The 19,481-nt window shown below is 36.3% G+C and overlaps 1 protein-coding gene across 16 annotated transcripts in view; it reads right to left on the bottom strand.

Annotated features, from left to right (window-relative positions):
- The window catches only part of FANCL (FA complementation group L), an 82,914-nt gene that overhangs the window by 38,593 nt on the left and 24,840 nt on the right, over positions 1-19,481 (bottom strand). For 15 of the 16 annotated variants that reach the window (XM_051838710.3, XM_051838724.3, XM_051838727.3 and 12 more), the window contains 2 exons: positions 5,603-5,699; positions 314-382 (listed from right to left, as the gene is read on the bottom strand). In XM_051838710.3, the coding sequence (XP_051694670.1) occupies positions 314-382; positions 5,603-5,699 (166 nt within the window). The remainder of the gene's footprint in view (positions 1-313; positions 383-5,602; positions 5,700-19,481) is intronic. The other variant, XM_089327642.1, reaches the window with a different exon arrangement.

Raw genomic sequence — 19,481 nt, 5'->3', positions numbered from 1 at the left:
CCATTGCTTTCAAGAGTTCTTTAGGATTTAAATGTAAAGGAAAATGTGTGTCAACAGAGTTCTGCATGTTACCTAAGGTGAGACAAAGATTTGGAGAATGGACGATGGACAGTATATCTGAGTGTGTGGAAAAGAGTGGGGAAGGGAGACAGAGAAATAGACATTAACTATTAAGAAATATGAATGAAACATCATGCAAGACCTGTTTAAAAATAAATGCTTAAAGAAAATTGAAAAAGAATGGCTTTATAACCCATGATGGCCACTGAGTAAAAAGAAGATACTTCTTAATTACTTCAATTTAAGAAATTACCTGCGGTGTCCAAGAAACAGGAAATGGAACAGGAAAATCCACAAAACAATCTGGTGATTCTGCAGGGTACTATGAAAAAAGCATAAAATCAGGTCATTTCTGCTTCTGTGAGAGAATTTCAGGTGAGGCATTTTAGAAAAACTGAATACATTAAAAAAAGCATTATTATTACTTTAAATGTATCATACACAAATATCTTTATTCTACTATCATAGTAAAGTCGAATACTGGATGATGTAGGGGTGCCAAGAGTCAGGCATTCAAAGGAATGAACGTTCAGGTCAGCAGCAATTGTGATCTCAGCGATGAACCAAAAAGAACTCGGTTTATCTTCAGGAAGAGCAATCTAACAAGCTGATATTTAATTACCTTCCAGTCTAAAACTTAGCTTCAGTAAGCTTCAGTCACTATTAAAATACATAGTATTTGTTAAAGAAATCAAGAAATGTAAAAAAATCACTGTATATATAACTATTAATGTAAAAACAACTTTCCATGTTAAAGCAACTACTTTAAGCAAGACAAAGAAAAGGAAATAATGAAATGTCTTCAGGCTAAAAAAAAAAAAAAAAAAAAAACTTTGCCAAAGGTGGAAAACAGAAAATTAATTCTTCAATTAGTGACCACAAAAGTGATATTCATGAGGTTTCTGAGTTGTCAAAGACAACTTCATGATGACTCTAAAATCTAATGCTGGACTCTTGAAAGTCATGTATAATTAAAAGTATTCATTTTTTCCCATTAAAAAACTAAACTGGAGTGAGCATTTGGCCTGGAAGTTAAGATGCTTAGTTGGAATGCACACATCTCCCACTGGAGTTACAGTTCCAACTCCACTCTTGATCCTAGCTTCTTACTAAAGCAGAACCTGGAAGGCAGATGATGCCTCAATTACTTGGGTCCCTCCACATGAGAGACACTTGGAATGAGTTCTCAGCTCCCAGCTCTGGCCTGGGCTAGCCCTGGCTATTCTTCTGAGCATTTGGGGACTGAAGTCGTGGATGGAAGATCTCAGGGTGTGTGTGTGTATTGTAAATAAATGAAGTTTCACCTCACCCCAGTTAGAATAGCTCTCATATAGAAATCAACAAACAATAAATGCTGGCAAGGATGTGAGGAAAAATGTACCCTACTACATTGTTGGTGTAGTACAGTAAATAAATAATTTTTAAATACTCTACGGAAAGAAAATTTGTCTTAGGAAAACTTCCATTTGACAAACGTCCAACAAAAATCTTAAATTTTCAATTTGCAGCCTTTTATTTTATAGTACTTTGTTATGTAAACAAAAGGGAAAAATATTGCTGTAATATTTAAAAAACATCAGTACATTTAAAGGTAATATTTTCTAAAGGACTAACATTTGCTACAATACAGATTTCTTAAAAAGAAGCTTACTTTTAATGGTATACACACTGTGACTAATGGCAGCTGGCTATGTAGATAGCACACAGGCATATATATGGAAAACCATATAACATATTCTAGTATTTTAATTTTGAAAAAATCTAAAAAAGGAAAAGGTCAAGCAGAGATTAAGGGAGGATGCTCTGTTTCAGGCATCTCAAAATATCAGCTGTTACACTTCAAAGTTTAATTGCTACAGTCACTAAGAAAGGGGCCAGCACTATGGGATAGCAGGGTAAGCCTGGGCATCCCACATGTGCACCAGTTCAAGTCCCAGCAGCTCCATTGCCAATCTAGCTCCCTGCTAATGCACCTGGGATGGCCCAAGTGTTTGGGTCCCTGCACCCAAATGGGAGTCATGGAAGCAGCTCCTGGTTCCTGGCTTCCATCTGGCCCAGCCTCGGCCACTGCTTCCATTTGGGGAGAGAACCAGCAGATGGAAGAGTTCTCTGTCTCTCCTCTCTCTGGGTAACTCTGCCTTTCAAATGAATAAATTAATCTTTAAAATAAAAAATCACCAGGAAAATGATTTGTATTTAAAAGTCATGTGACTATTTCAAATTAAATGCAGTTTTCTCTGGTTCTAACTTTGTTAACTAATTTTTATTCTCTTGAATTAATTTCTCTAGCTACTTCACACATAAAACAGTTGGAACTCCAAAGTGTTACAAAATTTTTTTCTCTAAAATGTCAAGATTGTTTAAAATTAATAATGCACAGGTGAAGCCCCCAAGGGTGGAAAACAGATTTTTACCATGACAACTGCTACTCATCTAGAGATGCTAACAAAGAAGTCTCAACCCTTTAATGTAAATTAATCATCAAACTGGATAGAGTAAGTCATTACTAAAATGCTTACTGGTTTTGGAGTCAATACACCAAGCAAAATACAGGCCTTGGAAGTCATTAAGTACATGCACAGTTTATTATGCTAGAAGGCAGTAAGATCCTACATCTTATTCAGGACCCAGTATAGTAAGTAGTACAAGCAAACTGACATAGAAAGAAATCCACAAATACTTAAACAAGTTTAAAGACAGGTACTAATAAATACAGTACGATCCCATACACATAAACAATTCCGCTATATACTTCTGGGGATGTCATCTTTAAAATATATTTTTATACTAGTAACAGTGCAAATATACAAATAGGTATATAATAAATTGGACTAACCTATATGCAAGTGGCTTTGCTGCATATCTATGATTTAAATGAATAGATATGTATTAAATTTGCCAATTAGTTTTAAATGTAAAGTCAATTTTGTTTATAACTTTAATAAACTTCAATCATTAAAGTTTAACTTTAGCAGTCTCAACAGCTCCACTTTTAAAACTATTAACTGAAAAATAAGTACAGTATTTAATTATGTTTAAGTAGTTTTCCAAATCTCACTTGAATTAATCAATTCAATAACTATAAAAGAATGTAACTATATGTTAATTATATAAATTTGTTACAGTATTTTATAAGACATTATTATATATTTTTATAACACACAGTATTGTGTAAACTCTAGAAACTCTATAATATATATTATTCTAAGGAAAATTTTAACCAAGTCTGTCCCATGCTGGACCATCTAAGCAATAAGGCTGGCCCCAAGTGAACACATAAAAATTGTAATGGAGACAGAGGACCAAGCCTGATACAGTATCTGTGATTGTTTTTCAAATAGTTCGTATCTTGGTTAAAGCTGTATAATCCTGGGCTCCTTCTTTTGTAAAGAAAAGATCATTCCATCCCATAGTTGAGGATGTACTATAAGTATCATGTGAAAATACACTTAAAAAAAACCACACAATCCAACTATTTCCTTTTTTTCATTTATATATTCAGTTCTACTATGATTAATAATGTGCTCAATCTTAATTAGTATCATTAAGATTAATAGTATTGTGTTCTTAGCTGGTCTTAAGAGACAAAAGTAAGTAGAATTATAAGAGTATACATTCCAGAATAAAAAGAAATATATCAAAAAAAGTTAAAGAAATAGAGATTTATATATTTATGAAGATACGTCTTCTTTAAAAAATTCAGTTTAAAACAGTATGGATTAGATTTTGCATTACATACTCTTAACATGTAAGCTATCACTGTTTTAAATTCATAATCTCAGACCCAAATACTCCTCAAAAGAGAAATTACTGCATCTTAAAGGCAGCTAAACTAAAAGGAAAAATATAAATATTCATAAATCATACCAACATAAGAGAGTAAAATCTTGTTTAAAAAAATAAAGACAAAACTTTCTTTCTTAACTCCTTCTGAGCTCAATTAAAGCTTTCTTTTCCTCTTTGCCAGGACATCCATAAGACTACTTGCTAGCAAAAGATGTTAATAAACTGACACAGAGAAACACTTTCCAGAAAAACAAAAGTATCATATTATCTACACTGAGAATGTGTCATAAAAAAAAAAAAAAAGACAGAAGGGACCATATCACAGGCCACACATCCTCATTCTCAATACTATTAATAAGTGAAATAAATGTCATCAGCCTAGATTAATACTAAAATCTTATAGGCATAGTTAAAGGCAGAATTAAAGCATTATCTCCTTTGTAGAAGGACTGGTAAAAAATGAAGGAAGACTGTATTTAAAATCTTTGATTTTTGGTTTTGATAAAGTAGCAAAGCAAGCTTTATCAATGCACAAAAGCTTTGAAGGAAATGACAGCACCCTTGCCACTGGCGGCATGAGACCTTTGAGAAGGATAAAGGCAGATTTCTCCTGGATTTTTAAGAAAGTACACCTTCCAAAACTTAAAAGGAAAATAAAAATCTTTTTATTTTAATAAAAATCACCATCTAACTTGCTTTACACATAAGGTCTCTATCCACCAATTTTTTTTTTCAAGACTTATCACACATGGGTCTTAAACTTATACCTAAGTATTCTGTGTGTAAGAGTGTGAGAGAATGAGTCATTTCTCAACCTGTCTGATACAGAGCCACTGGAAGATATCAACATTTCTGTGTCACCCAGTACAGCTTTATATATTAATTTTCTCTTGTGGAGAGCTTAAATGCCAGACACATTTTTAAAAAGGACAAACACAATTGATCTTTTCATCACTACAATCTTCTGAAATAGAGTTGATTGATAACTCCTGGAAACAATAAAAAAAAAAAAAGTTGGACATCTTGGTTTTCTTCAAATTCTTATGTTTCTCCAGTGATTACTAAGTAAATGATTAATATACTGAATTTACTCATTTCTATTTCTTGAAATTCACCATCTAGAAGTAAAAATCAAAGAAGAAACAGCCCTGTTTTATACCAATAAAATTAGTGAATAGTTACAGATCTATCCTGTAAGGGCTCTACAGAAGCATTTTATAAAAAGGTTTGTATAACCTTTGCAAGTTCTTAAAATACCTAAGTCAAAACTTCAGCCAGAACAATTAAAATTGTGTGTTTGTGTGTACACACGTGTGTAGGCACGCACTTGCCTGTTGTGGGGAGGGCAATCAAATAAGAACTATAAAGGTTAATTCACAATCATAGTAAGAGTTGAAGGCAAAAAGCTCTCCCCACAGAACTTTATCTGGAATAGTGGAAGCACTCACCTCATTTCTGCTTGCTGTGGTCAGTTACAAAAATAACGTAACAGCACTTTGAGGTTGCCAAATCTTATTTGTAAAATTTATCATAAAAGTCTATATTCTGGCCAAATTTCAGCTAGAATAGTGACATAAAACTGTATCCAGGCTTCCCGACACCTGGTAAATACATTCTCTGAGGGCTTCCAAAATGAATTTTTAAAAGCATCATATATGTATTTATAGAAGCAACTAGCACTTCTTTAAATTGAAAACACTGGGTTCAATTCACAGGTATTTCCTGACCACAGTTAACAGTGTAATGAGGCACGTACCTTCGCCTTTAACTTGAGGGTGAGTAGATGCTCTCTACCAGAAGCATCTTCTGCTTTTAACTTGATGGTACTGAAGCAAGAATCCACATACACAAGTCTGGGGTGTAAAAGAGAATAAAAAAATGATCACACTGGGGAGGGCTTCACATGGGCAGAACTGAAGATGGTAAGATTCAAAATAAAAACATTTGCTATATTTCTATTAATCCATTACAAAAATTAATCAGAGGACTTTCTGCATGCCAACCTTTCTGCTGCTATAGATTTACTGCCGTTAATACACCAGCCTAGTGCTTAATGCAGCCATAGATCTCTGGATTATTTACAATGTGTGTCAAGGCTCATGCTGTGGTCAGTGAGCACTGTGTTTCGGTTTTCCATCACTGGAACCTCTGGCACACACAGCATGTTCTTGTCAGCCTCTACTTATGTACACATTAAACTTCCTGTCAAACTCTTTGATCCATTTCTGTAGTTTCATACAGTATGAGACTTTTATGCTTCCTTTATTTGTTTTTCTCCTCGATGAACTTCTCCTTTATTATCAATTATGTTACTGTACAAAAGTCTGACTGATATTAGTTCATATACTCAAATTGATCCTCTAAGGAAAATGCTGTATAAGCACAGGTACAGCCTGGTCTCCTAACAATAAATTTTATTTTTGCACAATATATAGCTTCTGACACTTAACCTAGGCATGCATTCAAGATGACTAATAATTTAAATATACAGTACAAGCACAATTGTTTTTGCTTTAAGTTGCTCTAAATGCATGAATTTTCTACAATGGAAACCAATACTCTCTGAAATACATCATTCTGTAAAAATATGGTCCCTTGGGTAGCATAAGCTACTGCCAAAAAGGTTCAAATTTAGCAGTATATTTACTAGTGAGTCGGGCATGTGGATTTTTTTTTGACATTTTTACAATACTGTACCCTTGTAAAGATAAAAGTAGCCTAAGAGTATTGCATGACTTAACGCCCCTAAGACCCTTTAGAGTTCAGACCCAACATTTGCCTCCTAACCCAGGAAACATTTTTTAACATCACACTATGCCGTTTACTTAGTGACCAGATATAGAGTAAAATGGGCCGATTTCAACAAATGCTGAGCAATAAAGTTATGGAACACTGTAATGAAAAAGAGATCTAAATTTGGAGAAGATGCATATGTTAAGTAACAAATTGAAAAATAAACCAAAATCCATCAATAGAAAATTTATCATGAACTAGAAAAAGCCCAAAGCCTTAGCAAATGAACACCAAATTATTCTGGGCAGAAATGTTTATTTACACAAAAATAATAGTAACTAATCTTTATTTTCTGTCAGCTGTATCTGTAAACATATAAACCTCACTCCCACCTCAAAACAACCAAAACATCAGTTGTTGTGTTTTATCCTATTACTTTAAGATTCATACTATGAGTATTTGACTGAAAATTTCCACACTTCACATATTTAGATTAACACACACATTTGTCTTCTCACCAAAAACACTCATTTAAAAATCAATTTAAAAAGGCATGAACCATAAAGGCAGAGGCAGAGAGAGAGAGAAAGAGAGAGAGAAGTCTTCCCTCCACTGGTTCACTCCCCAAATGGCCACAATGGCCAGAACTGAGTCAATCTGAAGCCAGGAGCCAGGAGCTTCTTCCAGGTCTCCCACATGGGTGACAGAGGCCTAAGCACTTGGGTCATCTTCTACTGCTTTCCCAGGCCATAGCAGAGAGCAGGATCAGAAATGGAGCAGCTGGGACTTGAACCAGCACCCATATGGGATGCCGGCGCTGCAGGCAGCGGCTTTACCCACTAGATGAACAACTTAATATGTTATCCCTCTTAGTATTTTTGTTTGTTCTACTTAATACTTTTGGTTGAATACTGTAATCAATACACAATTCTTCTTAAGTGCTGAAACTTAACTGAAAAGTGATCGCTGTTAAATATAAGAGTGGGAATAAGAGAGGGAAGAGATGTGCAATTCAGGACATGCTCAAGCTGACTTACCTCAAACGGTAGAGTTAGAAACACACCAGGGGATTCCAAGTCAATCTCATCAAGGTGGCATGTACCAATGCCATCTCACTAGTCCCAGTGATCAATTTCTGTTCACAATTGATCATAACAATAGGACTAAGAACCAAAGGGATCACATAAACAAGACTAGTGTCTGCAAATACTAGCTGATAGAATAAAAAAGGGAGAGAATGATCCAACAAGGGAAGCGAGATACACAGCAGACCCATAGAATGGCAGCTGTCCTAAACAGCACTCTGGCATCAGAATCAGCCCTTAAGGCATGCGGATCCGGCTGAAATGCCCATGAGACTATTTCAGGCATGGAAAGCCAAGACACTCGGGGAGGGGGGGGGGGAACCTAAATGAAAGATCTCCGCGAGTAAGATCCCAGTGGAAAGAACAGGTCATCAAAGGAGGTACCTTTCTCTTAAGGGAAGAGAGAACTTCCACTTTGACCACGGCCTTGTCTAAATATGATCAGAGTCGGTGAACTCAGGGGCTTCCATAGCCTTGGCAGCTCATGACAAGAGCCTAGGGTGATTACTGATGCCATAAACAAGAGTGTCAATTTGTTAAGTCAACAACAGGAGTCACTGTGCACTTACTCCTCATGTAGGATCTCTGTCCTTAGTGTGCTGTACATTGAGATTTAATGCTATAACTAGTACTCAAACAGTATTTTTCACTTCATGTTTCTGTGTGGGAGCAAACTGTTGAAATCTTTACTTAATGTATGCTAAACTGACCTTCTGTATATAAAGAGAATCGAAAATGAATCTTGATGTGAATGGAAGGGGAGAGGGAGTGGGAAAGGGGAGGGTTGCGGGTGGGAGGGAAGTTATGGGGGGGTGGAAGCCATTGTAATCCATAAGCTGTACTTTGGAAATTTATATTCATTAAATAAAAGTTAAAAAAAAAAGGCATGAACCCACAATAATAAGGATTAGTATTAATTAAAGCCAATTCTCAACAACTTTTATGAAAACGGCAAGTAGCTAAAAGAGCACTAAATGAGGCTGGCATTGTGGCATGGCAGGTAAAGCCGCCACCTGCAGTGCCAACATCCCATATGGGTGCCAGTTTGAGACCTGGCTACTCCACTTCCCATTCCAGCCCTCTGCTATAGCCTGGGAAAGCAGTGGGAGATGGCCCAAGTGCTTGGGCCCCTGCTCCCACGTGGGAGACCCAGAAGAAGCTCCTGGCTTTGGATCAGCTCAGCTCCAGCCATTGTGGCCAATTGGGGAGTGAACCAGTAGATGGTCAACCAGCACATGGAAGATCTCCCTCCCTCCCTCCCGGCCTCACTTTCTCTCTGTAACTCTTTCAAATAAATAAATATCCTTAAAAAAAGAAAAAGCACTGAATGAAAAAGAAAAAGAGGGCCCAAGAAGGGAGCAGTTGGCAACAGCAGTCTCAAGACCACAGAGTCTGACTGATACACTGGTAGAAATCATGGGGCATTTTCTTAAAGGGCAAGAAACCAAAACGAGGACACTTTAAACTGTAAATAATAAAGCTGTGTTACAAATTATAACTGTTTGGTGAAAAATTATAACAAAAAATTAAACTGTAATTTTTAGAATTCAGCAATAGGCAAAGCTGAAGCTACTGTTAATATATGTATTAGACCATTACAATTTAAAAGGAAGAGATGACAAAAACTGGCAAGTGGAGAGGAGGAAGATATCAGGAGGGAAGATAAGTAACAACAGGATCTGTAATGCTTATTTGAGAGTTTAGAGTACCACGTTTAACTGAATGGATGTGAAAAAAGACTAAGAACTATTAAAGCTAATAAATTTTAAAATACGGAAGAAAGGTAGCATATGAGCTAAGTGTTTTTTGTTATAGTAATTAGTAATTCCTAGCACTAATAAATTGAGAAACATTAAATGCATATTATTTATGCATGGAATATATATACCTTAACATTTCAAAATGACCCAAAGAATAAAACTGGGGCTAAGAAACAGTATGGGAAAAGACTGCTTTTCATTATAAGCCCTAAACATAATGATGATGAATACATCCAGAGACAGCAAGCAACCAAGGAGGGAGGGTGGACAATATTTTACACTTGACGATTCCTGCTATTTTGGTGGGTATGGAGAAATCTTCCTGTGATTATTTACATCTTGAGTACATGTGACCTAGACCACCAGCTGTCCTACAGGACTCATTCTCATCTTCCCTTTTTTGGTAATAGAATCCTTGTCCCTATCCTATCTCCAACTAAACCAGGTTTTGGCAAGGTACATCCACCTAGCTAGCGATTCTTCCTAGTACCCTTGTACAAACATGGTATTAGCATATAACTAAACGCTGGCCAGGGGGCTGCAAGCTGAAGTGATATGTGCATCTTCTGGGTGACCTGTTAACCAAACCATGCCTTCCTTACTCCCTCCCTCATTCACCGGAAGTTGGACAGGTCTGAGTCAGCAAAGACTGTGGGAGCAGAAACAATGGGCAGTATTTATCAGTAAAATCTCTAATTACAGTACTCTATGTTTGCACCATCTAGACCAGGACCTATTAGCTCCAGGCAGCTACAGAGGATTTAAAATGTGGCTAATATGGATAATGAATTTTTATTTTAGCTAATTCAAATAAAAATTGTAATACCCACATGTTGCAAGTGGCTGCTACACTGAACACCACAACCACAGTAGATGGCTAAGACGCAAAATAAAAATGGATTCCTGAATAACCTGTGGAGTACAGCCACCAAGCATTCAACCATCTGCCCACCTCTGGATGTGAAATAATAGTAATAAAATTCTGTCTTGGTTGGACTAAGAATCTGAATTCTTTGTTAATATCATCTTAACCTGCCCCCTAATAATCAAGCATGTTTTTATCTAGTCATGATAGGAAAGAATATTTTGGCATTGGATTTATCAAACAGGTGATAACCTGTTACAAGTGACACCAGATCAGCATCTCGAAGAAAAACTGCTTCAAATGTTCTGCCTTAGTTGGGCAGAATATAACTTAGTCATTTAAACAAAATATCCATTCAAATAATAAATTTAAAAAGCTTTCATCACTGGAAAGTGCAAATTTTTCAAGTTATTAAAATTATTTAAAGTCGTTTGGTAGCATCTGCCACCAAAATGTCCACAAAATTACACTAAAATGTACTGAGTAGGAGGTCAGGTATTATCACTTAGCTAAGCATATACTAAAATTGAGTAAGAAAACATAAACATAAAATATAAAATCTAAAGAAATAAAGCACTACACTTTTGGCACTGTAGTTTGTATTTATTATCATTCACTACATTTTTTATAAGCCTGCTTGCAATAAATAAAAGGCACTAAACTTGAGAATTAAAGCTTTTCAAACATTTGAAAAGGATGCTAATACTTAAGCTTCAGGGAAGTTTTTATTGTTCACGTTAATAGCTCAGTGTTATCAGTACAGACAAGCAGAAGAAATGTGCTTTATATCTCTTGAAACACACGCTTATTTTGACCAGCAGCCTAAATCATTTAGTTTTTCTTTAGTCATCTAGATACACTTAAGTAGTAATAACATCAAAAGCAGATTGCATCAAAATGCAGACTCACTTCATATCTTAATAAAGCATGAAAGTTTCATTTTCACTGCCACTCTCAAGGTTAAGCATTAACTACTTCATACCTCGATTATACTAAATCCCTTTAATAACTGTGTTTGTTTCATCCATATACCCATGCATCCTTCTGTTTCTAGATTAGTCTTATCTTTTCAATATCAAACTCTTACTTAAATGTTCCATGAGTTCCAATCACAATATAGAGATCTAATTTATATTAAGGCATACATTAACTCTCTTAAGTGAGCAACTGATCTACAACAAGATTCAAAAATGAACTGCCTATTTCCATCACTGCAACCATTCCTTTCCCACACCTTCCCAAAGGGCTCTCTGCATTCCTTGCAAGCTTGTCCCAACAGCCATCACCTCTAAGAAACTTCCTAAATTATCTGTAGCACAAAGGATTTCACCTTCATACTCACCTTGCAAGTTTTAGCATGCTGATCAAATAAGCTTTGTTATAAGTAATCTGAAAGTTCCATATTTCTACCTATGTGCCTACTCTTAAGGCAATTTTTTCACTAGATAATTTATAGTTATAGACTCAGCTATATATGAAGAAAAATCACTCTACCGTCAAAGGTGGTTTAAAATGAAAACCATACTGATTAATATCCCTGTTATTGTGTGTTATCACTATTGGCAATAATTAAATCATAATACTAATTAAGTACTATAAAATTAAGATATAGTCTGACAGTCTTGGGTGAATTAGTGTCTCAACAACCTTATACCTACTTTTTGCAAGGAGCTAGGTGAGTCTCACAACATGTTTCTTTTTAATCTTATTAGGCATAATTAGTTTCATTTGAAAGATGAAGAAATGTGGATCAGAGAGGTTAAGTTACTTGCTCAAGGTGACACAGCTAATAATCCAGAAGTAAAACTCTGGTCTAATCATTGGAAATAATTCAATATAAACAAGTATATATCTCCATTTCCAATATTGTAATTCTTTGAAATGCATTAGGAATTACAGAAAACATCACCACCAATCAGTATCCAACATAGATAGATAATCAAAAGTCTTACTTAGTATGTTCAGCAGATCATCAGCTGTAGTAAAATTCAGCCCCTTACCAAAACAAAACTGAAAGGCCAAGAAGATGAACTGTACTCATTCTACACGGTAAATGTGCTGTCTAAAAAAGAAGAAAGCATCAGCTCACTTCTGGTAAAACCATTAAATCTCTGAATTATCTAGGGGCTTGTGATTATTACATGAATGCATTTTAAAAATGAAGCTATGACACTTCTGAGTCTGAAAGGGAGATCAGGGGGCCAGTGTGGTGGAATGAGGAGGCCATGCCAAGATGGCCGCTGGCAACTGAGTGTCAGTTACTCAGGAATGGCTTCGAAAACCCCCTGGGAATCCATCTGGCAACCGGCTGTGATTGGTTAGGGAATAAGCTGCCCCTTGACGGGATTGGCTGCCTCAACTATTTAAGCTGCTGTACCACCTGAAATAAACAAGTCTGTCAACTGCTCACCTCTGGCCCGCTTTCACCCGACTCCCAGGGTCTGTGTGGTGACTCTGCGCCTCTTGCCCCCACGGCACCCCTCCTCTCAGAACGAATCCACAGCAACAGGTCGGTGCTGTGGTGCACTGGGTGAAAGCCCTGGCCTGAAGCACCAGCATCCCATAAGGGTGCCGGTTCGAAACCTGGCTGTTCCACTTCCGATCCAGCTCTCTGCTATGACCTGGGAAAGCAGTACAAGATGGCCCAAGTCCTTGGGTCCTGGCACCCATGTGGGAGACCCAGAAGAAACTTCTGGCTCCTGGCTTCAGATCAGTGCAGCTTCAGCCGTTGTGGTCAACTGGGGAGTGAACCATCGGATGGAAGCGCTCTCTCTCTCTGCCTTTGCCTCTCTTTGCTTGAACTGGCAACCATAAGGGATGCTGGTGTTAAAGGCAGGGACTTAACCTACTGTGCCACAATGCTGGCCCTATAGTATCATTTAATAACATAAAATCTAGGAATAAATCTAACAAGAGAGGTTAGAACACAAGAAAACTCAAGAGTCAACAAAATTAAAAGACTAAAAATAAGATATCCCATGTTCATGGACTAAAGTATCAATATAACAAAGAAGTTAATTTTCCATAAATAGATCTATTTATTCAATTAAAAATCTAATGAAGTTTATATAGAAATTGACAGGATTACCATAAGGTCAGTAAATACTTCCTAAATGGAACACCAGAGGGGCAGGCATTGCACAATAGGTTAAACCACCACTTGCAACACAAGCATCCCATACGGCAATGCTGGTTTGAGTTCTAGCTGCTGTTTCCAATCCAGCTTCCTGCTAATGCAACTGGGAAGGCAGCAGAAGATGGTCTTAGCACTTGGGCCCCTGTCACCCATACAGAAGACCAGGATGGAGTTTCTGGCTCTTGACTTTGGCCTGGCCCAGATCTGGCTATTGTGGACTTTTGAGAGTAAATCAGAGGATGTAAACTCTCTCTCATCCTCCCCCTCTGTCACTCTGCCTTTCAAATGAATAAAACTTGTTTAAAAGACTAAAATAGTAATTTACAGAGATGATATGTTTCTAACAATAACAGCTGACAATGGAATCATATTCAGAATACATAAGAGAACACATAAAGAACTGAAGTCAAGCTCATCCAAAAATATGTTCAAAGATTTCAAACACCACTTCAGAAGTGAGGATACAAAGATAGTAAATACACACATAGGAAGGTGCTCAACCTTATTGGACAAAGGAAACTAATTATACCTCAAAATATTAATTATCCCTTATCTGAAATGCTTGGGACCAGAGTTTTGGATTTCAGATTTTGGAATATTTACACATACATAAGATGAAACAGGTAGGACCGAAATCTAAGCATGTAATTCATTTATGTTTCATGTACACCTTATATACATAGCCTGAGGGATATTTTATATAATGTTTTTCATAATTTTGTTCATGAAACAAAGCTCCAAGGTATGGAATTTTCCACTCTAGCATTATATGTTGGAGTTCAGAAAGTTTCATGTTTTGGAACATTTCAGATTTCTCGATTAGTGATATTTAACTTGTACAAACGTTTTGGGAGCCAGTTTTATAACTTTGAAACCTTAGCACCCATATATTCTATAACCAAGCAATTCCACACTAGTTATACAGCCAACAGAAATGATACATATCTATATTGTACATATACAAGAATGATCACAGCAGAAGTATCACCCAAAAGTTTGAGGCAATTCAAGCACTAAAAGTAGAAAAGATAAATGCCAATGATAGAGTGGAATACTACTTAGCAACCACAATGAATAAAAATTTACAACACCACAAATGGATCTCACATATGGAAGCTGAGCAAAAGAAGTCAGGTACAAGTTGTATACTGTATGATCCCACTTACATAAAGTCCAAAAACTAGCTCAACATCTCTGTTGCATAGAACAGCACAATGGTCACCTTTTGGGTAAAGATAGCAATAAAAGGGACATGAGAAAACATTGAAAGGTCTAGTAATTTTATTTCTTGATGTGGATGTTTGCTTCACAAATGCATTGACTTGGAGAATTCATTAACCTGTACATTTAAGATTTGTGCACTATTCTGTATGTATGTTATAATGCAACAGTTTTTAAAATTCACCAAAAAAAATCAACTGCCTGTATGTAAGTAATAACAGAATTTTTATTACATGTAATGAGAAGCTTCCCTACATGTAAGAAAACAGAAAAAACTGAGTATGTCACTGGAAAAAAACTGAGAAGATTGGAGTTCAGGATGAAGTAGGAGTTGCATTTCACTTTATACCATTTGAACTATTTTAATTTAGCTATTAGCATTTTTTACTTTTTAATTTTTTCACTATTATTTTTAAGTAAAAGCAAAAAGGATGCATTAGAACATAAAACCAGTCAGAAAATTCAATAGCACTGAACACAAAGTTCTTTACAGCACTAAACACTAATGACTATGTGTGACAGTGGATTAGCAGTTAAGACACTACTGAAGATGCCCAGGTATAATACTGGAGCACCTGAATTTCAGTCCTAGCTCTGCTCCATTTCCAGCTTTCTGTTAACACAGACCCTGACAGGCAGGGGTGATAGCTCAAGTAGTTGGCTCCTGTCACCCATGTGAGAAACCTGCATTGATTTCCCAGCTCCCATTCAGCCTGGTGCAGCCTGGCCTTTGTGGGCATTTGGGGAGTGAATAAGCAGATGGGAGATGCATGGATCTCCCCTTCTCCCTCTCCCCCTTCATCCCTCCCTCTAATAAATTAATCAAAAATAAGAGGAAGAAACTAGGGTTCAAATAAATAATGCAGAAATCTACAGAGGCATAAACTACCGGTAGAATGTGATGACACCGGTACTCTGAAGTTTAAAGAATCCACAGATAGGAAACTAATTGTTAAACATATAACATAACTCATTTCATACATCTGTCTATAATGTCCATTACTCAAGAAAATGCAGAAGATGGGTTTTCTTTTTTATTCCTATTATTTCATGAAACAGACAATCACTTCTGTTCCTCATACTATTTTTAAGAGCTTCAAATGGCTAAATTTCAGTTACCAAATAGAGTCTTATAGATTGGGATTTCCACTTAAGAAATTTCTACAAGAATGTGTATAGATTGGGATTTCCACTTAAGAAATTTCTACAAGAATGCGTTTTGATTTTCAAATACACAACGTAAAAACTTTTGAATATATTTGCTAGTTGGTGAATGACTATATTACTGTCAATTATGGATATCAAAAGGGAATAAACTAGTTTATCAAAAAGAGAGACTAGGGACCAGAGTTGTTGCACAATGGGTAAAGCCGCTGCCTACAATGCCGGCATCCCAAATGGGTACCAGTTTGTGTCCCGGCTACTCCAGTTCTCATCCAGTTCCCTGACAATAGCCTGAAAAAAGCAACAGCAGATCACCCAAGTGTTTGAGACCCTGCTACCCAAGCATGAGACCTGGAAAAAGTTCCTGACTCCTGGCTTTGGCCTGGCCCAGCCCTGGCCATTGCAGCCATCTGGGGAGTCAACCAGTTGATGGAAGATTTCTCATGCTGTGACTCTTTCAAATAAATATATAAACCTTCAAGGTAAAAAAAAAAAAAAAATGAGTAAAAGAAACTACAGGTTGACTTAAATGCAATAATTAGGGCTATTCAAAATTAGACTCACTTGGAAAACAGAATTTTTCATCCTAACAATTTTAGGTGGGGCTTGATAATTGATTAGACAAAAATAAATACAAGAGTCAAGATGTGTTCCAGCCTGTATAAATGAAGACCTGCCTGGAAAAAAGGCATGACTGTTATAGAAGAACTCTGATCCCACTACTGGGTACAGATCAAAAGACATGAGTACACTGTATCACAGAGCTATCTGCACCACCATGTTTGCAGTCCTGTTCACAATACCTAAAATACACAATCAAGGTGTCTAACATCAGATTAAAGGGTAAGGAAAATGTGGTATATACAAACACAATGGACTATTACTCAGCTATAAAAAAGAATGAAATTGTATCATTTGCATAAAAATGGTTGCAACTGGAGGATATCACTTTGAATGAAATAAGCCAGACACAGAAAGGCAAATACCACATGTTCTCCTTTACATATGGGAGTTAAATTTGGGGAAAAAAGAAAAAAAGGTAAATAAGAAAAAGAGATGCCTATAACAGTATTACTGCAAATATAGTTTTGTCAAATGCTTCATATCTTTGTCAAATTGTTAAGAATGATATACTACTATAGCTTTAATCATCTGTGATTATTTTAAAATTTACTGTAAATGAATGAAATTGACATCTCTGAACAATTACTAATTATAGCTCTTTCCCATATTCTTGCTGAACTACATTCTTTTTACACTTTACTTGTTGAACTCTTAATGCAGCCTTTGACTTTAATGTAAATTAAAAATGTTATCACAAAATATTTGCTATGAAAAATAAAATAGGTCCTTTATAATGCCAAAATAAAATTTTAAAAAACAAAGAAATTTGGCAGTATTGTTTGAGTTTTTTTCTCGAAGAAGGGGATATTATGGGAGTTTGGTTGCTTGTAGTAATGAAATCAATTTGTTAGTGTAAAATGTTTTTATGGAACTTGACATAAATGGCAATCTTTATAAACACAATTTCAATGAGGATGTCAGAAGGAAAACCAGGCTAAGAGATTGAGAAATTGACAACTTGAGCTTTTTATTTTTAATACCACTCATTCCATAAAAGTTTAAAGGCAGTTTACAAAAAAACAAAAGAACAGCAGAACAGCAGACCAAAAGCCAGGATAAGATCAGCATACAGAAATGTAAACTCTATATCCAGCGTGGCTCTAAAAAGCGTACAAATTCTGAGCCTAAGCTTCCAAAGAGCCAAGGCAAACAAAGGATAATCAATAACAGGAGTCACATTATTCATTAAAAAAAAAGGTTGGACATGCAGAAGTATGACTTTTCCAAAATCTAAAATGGGAGAAAACTTCTTTCATGATTCTTTAGAAAGACAGTGCTGTATCATAAAATGGAAGCCCTCCAAACATAAAATCCCTACCGCATTTCACAGGACTGTTTCATTCTACATCCCTAATGCAAGTCAGTTGTATCCTCAAGTAATTTATACAACAGACCAAAATAAAGCAATTCAGTTTTAAAATCCAATTTAGAAAACATAAAAAATAACTGGATTATACAGACTTTATGCAGTCCATCTACAGTTTAACACTATTATTTGCAATCATGAGTTCAGTGCACTTTTAACAGCTGACAACTGAATTTGTAGTAGTGGCAAAAACCAAGTACATAAATACTCAGGGCTCCTTAGTACCGATCCACACACTTTGACTATTACCCAGGAAAACAGTAAGGTCAAAAAGTACTCATAGGCCGGTGCCGCGGCTCACTAGGCTAATCCTCCACATGCGGCACCAGCACCCCGGGTTCTAGTCCCAGTTGGGGCGCTGGTTCTGTCCCGGTTGCTCCTCTTCCAGGCTAGCTCTCTGCTGTGGCCCGGGAAGGCAGTGGAGGATGGCCCAAGTGCTTGGGCACCTGCACCCGCATGGGAGACCAGGAGGAAGCACCTGGCTCCTGGCTTCGGATTGGCACAGCGCACTGGCTGTAGCGGCCATTTGGGGGGGGTGAACCAACGTAAGGAAGACCTTTCTCTCTGTCTCTCTCTCTCACTGTCTAACTCTGCCCGTTAAAAAAAAAAAAAAAAGAAAGAAAGAAAGAAACAAAGAAACAAACAAAGAAACAAAGAAAGAAGTACTCATAAAAAACTTAAGAATTCTAACCAAAGTACATGCCAGGACGAATGGCCAAGCCATCTCTTCACAGAGATGCACCTATAAAGGTATGACCCACTCACTATAATTAATGGTAAAAGGAAACAATGACCTCTGGATAAAAGGAGGAATGGCTGTAAATCAATGGCCTATGGGGAATAAACAGGGAAGAAGGGATACGGGCATTCTTTCTCTGATAATCACACTGCATTTGTGTCCCCTCCAGACACAAAGCATAAGCTGGGACTCTATAATATGGTTTTGTCTCTAGTTTTTCTTCACCTACTAATGTAAAGTATATTAAAGAACATATATTTTTTTAATTTAAGATATGTTCATTTGCTTTTACAAGGCTTTTTTTCTAGTTTTCGTAGCTTTTGTAATTCTTCTTAGGTTGGCTGTCAAAGAGCAAATCATAAAATAACTAAAATAAAAAATAAACAGTTGAACAATAAAATGTTTTAAACATACTCAGAAAAATTTACCAGTAGAAAACTCACATTCTTCCTACATGGTAACGAAAAATGAGCCTTTATCTAAGTAACAGATACAATCTAACCTCAAATAATAAATGAATACTACAATACAACTGACAGTGGTAAAAAGTTACAGGAATTAAACTAGCATATTTTTACTGCTGCTTTAGGTCAAAATAGAAAGATGGTACTACACCTAATAAAATGTGCTTCAAAGTATCTGCATTAGGAAGGGAGCTAAATTCAGCAACTGAATATCAACCAAATCATCAATTTTTTCCAGGTGGCTTATGGATGAAATTTTAACAACCACATAACCATTTAGTGAACTTCTTTACACAACCTTTTTTTCCAAAGGAAGCCAGAGGATTCTTTCAAACTCTGGTTGCTAAAATTCACTTCTCAAATCACAAAAGCACTTAAAGTGCTATATACTAAATTTAGGCAGGCCAAATTGCTTATTAACCAAAACTACCTACATATATACATCAAAAATATAATTTTTTTCATTCTCTTTCACATT

The sequence above is a fragment of the Oryctolagus cuniculus genome, chromosome 2, assembly GCF_051225735.1.
Source record: "Oryctolagus cuniculus isolate XC-2025 breed Fujian yellow rabbit chromosome 2, ASM5122573v1, whole genome shotgun sequence".
NCBI classification, from domain to species: Eukaryota; Metazoa; Chordata; class Mammalia; order Lagomorpha; family Leporidae; genus Oryctolagus; species Oryctolagus cuniculus.
This window is presented reverse-complemented; position numbering and strand designations above follow the sequence as displayed.